The sequence below is a fragment of the Montipora capricornis genome, chromosome 11 (assembly GCF_036669925.1).
Source record: "Montipora capricornis isolate CH-2021 chromosome 11, ASM3666992v2, whole genome shotgun sequence".
Classification (NCBI taxonomy): Eukaryota; Metazoa; Cnidaria; class Anthozoa; order Scleractinia; family Acroporidae; genus Montipora; species Montipora capricornis.
This window is the reverse complement of record NC_090893.1, coordinates 16,693,137-16,700,407: the sequence shown is the minus strand read 5'-3', so window position 1 is coordinate 16,700,407 and position 7,271 is coordinate 16,693,137. Positions and strand designations below refer to the sequence as shown.

Sequence of the window (7,271 nt, the reverse complement as noted above, 5' to 3'; positions counted from 1 at the left end):
CATTATTATGTTCTTCTATTATGTTCTTCTGAGGGGAGGGGAGGAAGAATCACATCACCAGTTTGATCATCTTGCAAAATTTTCGGCTGCAGTTCGCATTGCCTTGGTTAGTTTTTTGTAGACAAAGAGTTTTATTTTTGCCTTTTAACAACAAATGGAGGCTTTTCAGACTCTTAAGTTGAACAACGGAAGATCGATTCCGTCTCTTGGACTGGGCACTTGGAAAAGCAAGCCAGGACAGGTCGGCGAAGCTGTGAAAGCAGCCATTCAAGCAGGCTACAGACATATCGATTGCGCGGCGATTTATGGCAACGAAAAGGAAATTGGAGAAGCTTTTAAGTCTTGCATAGGAACTACGGTAAAAACTCAACACTTTTAATGTGGTAGGAAGCAAATGAGTTTGGGTTCGCTGTTGACTTTAACTGAAGTACTCTCCTGTCTTTTGTGAAATCGTAGCTTAGTTGGTTGGCGTCCACAGATCCCGACGTCCCAGATTATCATACTAATCTAATGCCTTGACGCATATTTTAATGGTTCTGTTAGGTAGCTTAATTTCCAGGGAGAGATTCCAGTGTTATGCCTCTTGTATAATACACACTAGGATTCTATGCAACCCACTTTGGCAGCTGATGAGAAATATATTATTGGATCACATTATAACATGTGCAATGCGAAGTTGATCAAGAGTAGGAGCTCATTTTTTTTTTTTTTAATCCTGGGGGAGGGGGAAGTTGTTGTCTAATGCCTAGAGGTGTAGATTTCGGATTTTGGTTTCTCTTAAAGTGTTCTGGGCAAAACTCCATCGCATTGTAGCCATGAAGGTCTCCTTGAGAGGTTCACGCGAAGAAATGTAAAAATATATATGTTTTGAATATGGTCACCTTTAGGACTCAAACAAAGCCTGAGCCACACCCAGATGGGTCTCCTTTAGGGGTTTCATTCAAAATTTCCCACGAGCATCCCTGCCCCTTCATAATATGCCAAGTTCCCCCCACCCCCTCCCATGCATTTGAAGTCTTAATTTATCCTGGATTTCTTTAAGAATCGAAAATCCTTCCAGGACGACTAGTGACCAAAAATATCCTCCTTCTTAAACTCTTAAGACTCTTCTCCGGGCATTCAGATATCTCTTGTAAAATTTTGCTTGTCTTGCTTGGTTGTAGCAAAAATAACAAACAAACTGCGGACATAAACATAACGAGATAACGCATGTTGTAAAACTTTTTATGAACGTGACGTTTCGTATGCTCACAACATACATCTTCAGAAGTAACGGTTACCTAAAGTACTCAAGTTGAAATGGCCAAAGAATAAGAGTGTCTGTGATTTGGCTGTAGCAATCCTTGAACCAGAGTGTTTATTTGTGATCACTGCCATGTCAGTTATTAAAAACAATGGATCCTTTACATGTACCGGTATATGTGGCTAAATGCAATTTAGGCTAGTTAAGCTTGAGACTGTGGGGGTCAGTAGTTTCCTGTTTGGACATTGGGGTTAGTTGCAGGGCCTTCACAGGGGCATACAAGCCTATATTCTTGCCTGTTGCCTTGGAATGTTTGTAGCATAGTAACCAGGCATTAATAATAATAATAATAATAATAATAATAATAATAATAATAATAATAATAATAATAATAATAATAATAATGATAATGATAATAATAATAATAATAATACAGCTGCCAACACTGTTAAATAGTGCTCAATACACGTAAGTGTAGAGCTAAATCGTAGAAAGGTGAGGCTAATGAAACCAACACATGATTCACTGTTACTCCGAGTTTCGTGCTTACGCACTCATCAGACATACTGTTTGATGAGTGTGTAAGCACAAAACTCGGAGTAACAGTGAATCATGTGTTGTCTGATGAGTGCGTAAGCACGAAACTCGGAGTAACAGTGAATCATGTGTTGGTTTCATTAGCCTCACCTTTGTAATAATAATAATAATAATAATAATAATAATAATAATAATAGTAATAATAACAATAGTCTTTTATTATACAGACACAAAAACATCACTGAACAACAGACAACACTTTTAAAACGTTCAGTCCTTATTCTTGGTATAATGAAAGAGTAACCCCTTTTTCTTAAACTCTATAATCCATTTCCTTCTCGGGAAGAGGTGATGAAGTGGATTGGCGGGAGACCTATTTTTCTTCCAAAGCTGGCGATCCTTTTCAGATAAAATGTTCAAATTATCCTAATTTAAAAGTTCTATTTAAAAGTTTATCAATGTGGCTAAGATATAAATTTTGCATTAGATCATTTGCGAAGATGGAAAACTGGACACCAGAAGCAGCATTTTTCAAATGTTCCCGCAGATCCACATCCCCGATTTTTAGGGACAATTTTTGGAAAAAAGGGTGAAGCTATCTGCGTGTGTTTAATATTGTAAAGCAAACTTGAAAGACATTTGACATGCATTGTAGACAACAATGGGAGGAGAGATTTCTTTGCGTTGGGTTGACATCTTGTTCAGCATCACCACCTTAATCGTCATTGCCCGTACATTGTAGCCTAAGGCAGCTGTAACTATAGCATGTCAGCTGTTTCCCCTAATTCCTTTCAACAATGCGCTTTTCTAGCAGCATTGATTATTGACCACCAAGTCTAAGCTGCTGCATGTACATGTATGTTTGTTCAGTATCCTCTTTTTCAACACTTTTTGTCACAGATTGTAGCTGTAGTCAAGCTAATAATTATTAATGTCCATTATATCTCCCCCACATAATGTAGGTTAACAGAGAAGATCTGTTTATCACATCTAAACTCTGGAACACCAAACACAACCCCAAAGATGTCTATGCTGCTGCAAAGCAAACACTTGATGATTTAGGTCTTGCATATCTGGATCTGTATCTAATCCACTGGCCAATTGCATTCAAAGATGGTGATGAGCGTTTCCCCAAAGATGAACAAGGAAATATGATTTATGCATACCATCATCCAAGCGACACCTGGGAAGCCATTGAGAAGCTTGTTGATGAGGGTCTTGTCAGAGCAATTGGTAATACATGTAATTTAAAATTAACATGTTTGAAGATTGTCACATGATGGTTTAGACTCATCATGATTTGTTCAGTGTGCTAAGTTGTCGGGGAATTCCTGGGTTGTAGTGTAAGGGAAGATTATGATTTTTTTTTTTTTCTGGTAAGCCCTGAACTCTCTTTTCCACTGTCTGAAGTGCCAAGTTGCTTGATTATAATGGCTGGAAAACCCTTGGTTGTCTTGTCTAATTAATTTTATTCTGGATCAGCACTGGCCTTTATTTAAACAACCCTGCAGACCCAAAGACTGGAATCCTGCCATACACCATGTAGTATCATGATTATAATTATGGTCACCCTGAGGCTTTTTCTTGAGAATTTGTGCATACAAGATTAGTTAGTGGCATCCTCGTCTAAAAGAGGCGATTGTTAGCGCTGGGGATTTTGGCAGGATCTTGTATGACTGTGTAGCCCGATCCTGGAGTGGCAATCTCTGTTGCAGGTGGCGCAGATGTGCCTTGTGGAATCGCGCGCAGAGGCTGCGTGTTCTTTCCTCGCCGTTCTCTTGCATGTACATGTATCCTGGACTCTAGCGTCCGCTTCCGCCTTGGATACCCCACTTTGACACTTTGCTAAAGAGATGTTTGAAATTAAGTGTTTGTGTTATTCATCTGCGTGGCTGGAGATGATGAGTCATGAAGCCAATTATTTTATTTTATTTTATTTTATTTTATTTTATTTTATTTTATTTTATTTTTATTTTAATGAGTTTGTCCTGATATTTTTTGTCCAAATCAGTAAACTAGAGAAGTCTGCAGCTCACTGTTTCTTGAAAATTTGTTTCTTAGGTTTGTCAAATTTCAGCAGTCAGCAAGTAGATGATATAATAGACAAAGCAAGAATAAAGCCATCAGTTCTACAGGTGGAATGTCACCCGTACTTAAACCAAGAACCACTTATAGAACACTGCAAGAATAGGAACATTGTAGGTGAGTTGGTCACTGTCAAACTCGTAAAACCATGAAATCTGAGCCCTGAAATGTTTTGTTGATTGTGTAGATCAAAATCAATGATATTGCAAGAATTGAGGATCTGAGTAGGCTTTCCTACCCCCGGCACTATGAAAAAGTCCAAGCGTAAGAGACAGTGCAGTCCTTTTTTCTTCTTAATGTTTAGTTCCAGCATTTACATTGTATGTGCAATGTAATATTAAGTTTTGGCATGTTCAGCACTCAAGAAAAGGGAAGCAGAGATGGTGCAATGGTGAGAGCACTGTTGCTACATGTGGGTTGAGTTTGTTGGTTTCTCTCTGGGTACATTAATTTTGTACTCCAGTTTTCCCTCTCTTCTAAAACCGATTTCTGTACAGTTAGTGCCTCAGCGCTAAATACAGTTGACACTTGAATAAAGTTCATTTACCACTATTCTTATATGGCTACAATAGTACGCGCATTCTGATTGGCTGCTGAGCGGGCAAGATTTTCTTGTAATGACTGGGCATTTTGAAAATTTTTCTTGGCTCAACGGCTCTTTTGAGTTGAGAGTAACAGCTACGAGTGCGTAGGCGAAAACAACAAAAAATATGGACAAAGTACAACTATAATTATTTTCAATAACTGAAAGAAAAACTAGCAGACAGATACTTCTTCAGTATGAGCGACGAAGAGAGCCACAGCGAGAGCGAGTTTTATTATCCAAAGCGCGAAGAATAGGCCAAGACTGAGTGCTAAAAAGGCCATATAATAAGTAACTTATTAACCTTGTCTGTTTGGTCATTAAAGGGAAATCTCAGACCTCGGCCTTGATGTATTGACCTCGCTATCGCTCGGTCAACACATCAAGGCCTCGGTCTGTGATTTCTCTGTATGCATGACCTCACTCTCGGTTAGTAAGTGGTATGTATATACCACACAAGTGAAAAGTGCTCTCTGTGCGTGCTGACTGGCTAACTCAGAGATGATTATCCAAGTACTAATCACCTCTGAGTAGCCTCCGAGTAATGCCTGCTCGAGATTTGAAACTTTCGAGCACATCCAGGTATTTACTCAGGTAAATACGCAGAGGAACAATCTTTCCTATGAGGCAAAGACCCCACAATCGCTTTCGGATTTCAAACACAAACATGCCTTTTCGCCTTCCATGCCTTTTACTGGATCACACTGATTCCATGCAATATACTTTTTATTTTAAATACATATATACTTTATTGTAACGTGTTTACCTACGCCCCACCTGGAAACCAGCTTTTGTTGTGTGTGGGTAGCATAGTGAAATAAAGTGGTATTGTATTATTGAACCCCTGAAGCAATTGGTCATACCTTAAGTGTGTACTTTGACTGCCTGATGGGCAAGTTTGAGTTTTAACTTCTTTCACTTCCTCGAGTGTTTCCTGTTTACTCTGTTTACTAATCGTAGTCATAATTATCATAGTTATAGACGAATGAAAGAACTGAGTGATCTCATACTAAGCAGGACAATTTAAGTATTGGCATCGCATGGGTCATAGGTTCAAATCCCGTTGGAGCCACTTGAACTTTCAATTGCGACAATTGCTTAAATTGTCCAGCTAAGTGCGTGCATCACTCATTTCTCTCATTTGTTTTCTTTATGGTCGCGTTAAGTATTGAAAATTGCTTCATTCTTGATTCTTTTATGCACAGTGACGGCGTACAGTCCTCTGGGATCACCAGATCGTCCCTGGGCAAAGCCCGAGGACCCATCTTTGCTGGAGGATCCTAAAATGCTGGAAATTGGCAAAAAGTATGGCAAGTCACCTGCTCAGGTCTGCCTCCGCTTCCAAATCCAGAGAGGATTGGCTGTTATTCCCAAGAGTGTGACACCAGCTCGGATTCAAAGCAACATTGATGTAAGAGCAATTATGACAGTAGGAATTAATCCATTGACTCCTGAGAGCCCCTGCCCCCTCCCCTCCCCTCCCCCGTGCAAATCACTCTCCAGCAATAAAAAAATGGGGGCCACCGAGTTCGTTTTTTAGATATATGCGTTTAAAGACGAAATGTAGGCTGTTTTAGATGGCTCGTTGCTTGCCATGGTAACCCATTACGTCACATTAATGAGTGCATCTTTTTAAGCATCTGTTAATGTTTCACATGGCATCATAACATTACCATTAAGTGGAAAAGTTTTGGTTTGAGCCTTCTTAATGGTAATGGTAATGGCAATGAATTTATATAGCGCGTTTTCTATTTACATATTCAAATGCACTTTACAAGCAATCGATCTATGGGTGAGATCAGACATCAGCATATACAGGCGCCGCTGGCAGCTGCTATCAGTCCATTAACGATCTCACCCAGCAGGTGAATGAATGAGATGAAGCCTGATCACAACACCAGGAACTCCATGTCCTACTCTTTGCGACACGTGTGTGGGTTCTTTTACGTCCCACAGGGTTTTGAACATTGAAGGGTTGTGTGTCGCCCTTATCCGAGAAGACTTGAAAGTCTAACCATTTGCGGATGTAATTACAAAGGCATGTAAGACCATGTTAAGACCCCGAGTGTTGGTCTGGCCGGAGTCGTAACACACGACTCCCCGCATGGTAGCTCGATGCTCAAGCAAGTGAGCCACTTTTTCTCCAAAGTTGTACTGTTTTTGAATGAAAACAGGGTTCACAACCAAAGTAGAAGATATAAAATTGAATTTAGTTGGATGAGCTATCCATATTAATTTTGTTCAGTCTGTTTCTCTCCTACCTTCTTTATTTATGAAGGTCTTTTGGAAGCACCTTCTCTGTCCTTAGCTGCAGACAAGAAAAAATGTTACTGCACTGATACTGTTCTTTGTAACGATTAGGTGGTCATGAAACATGAGAAGCAAACATATCTTTGGTCTCGAGAGTAACGCTGAAATGCTTTTTCGAAAGGAAAGGAAAGGAACTTTATTTAAGTGTCTAGTCGTTCTAGCGGCGGGGACACTGTAAACTGAAATTAACAATCGACGAAAATTAAGTCAAATGTTGGTTTTTAGGAGAGAGGAAACCTCTCGGTGCGGAGTAGAGAACCAACAAACTCAACCCACATATGACGCCGAGTCTGGGAATCGAGCCCGGGCCACATTGGTGAGAGGCGAGTGCTGCGCCATCCCTGAACCTCTCACTAATTCTAAAGAAGAACTTTTCAAAAAAAAAAAAAAAAAAAAAACTATTTGTATCAGAAAATAATGAACTGTAGAACTTCTTATTTTCACTTCACCAGGCGTTGCCATCTTGATAATAATTTTTTTTTTGTGACATATTACAGTTGCACTACTGTTTTG

At 39.6% G+C, this 7,271-nt stretch overlaps 1 protein-coding gene across 1 annotated transcript in view; it reads left to right on the top strand.

The window, feature by feature from the left end:
- The first annotated feature begins 36 nt into the window (after positions 1-36).
- The window catches only part of LOC138025014 (aldo-keto reductase family 1 member A1-like), an 8,664-nt gene continuing 1,429 nt past the window's right edge, over positions 37-7,271 (top strand). The window contains exons 1-4 of the mRNA XM_068872246.1: positions 37-358; positions 2,743-3,013; positions 3,842-3,982; positions 5,654-5,859. Of these exons, the coding sequence (XP_068728347.1) occupies positions 155-358; positions 2,743-3,013; positions 3,842-3,982; positions 5,654-5,859 (822 nt within the window). The 5' untranslated portion in view covers positions 37-154. The remainder of the gene's footprint in view (positions 359-2,742; positions 3,014-3,841; positions 3,983-5,653; positions 5,860-7,271) is intronic.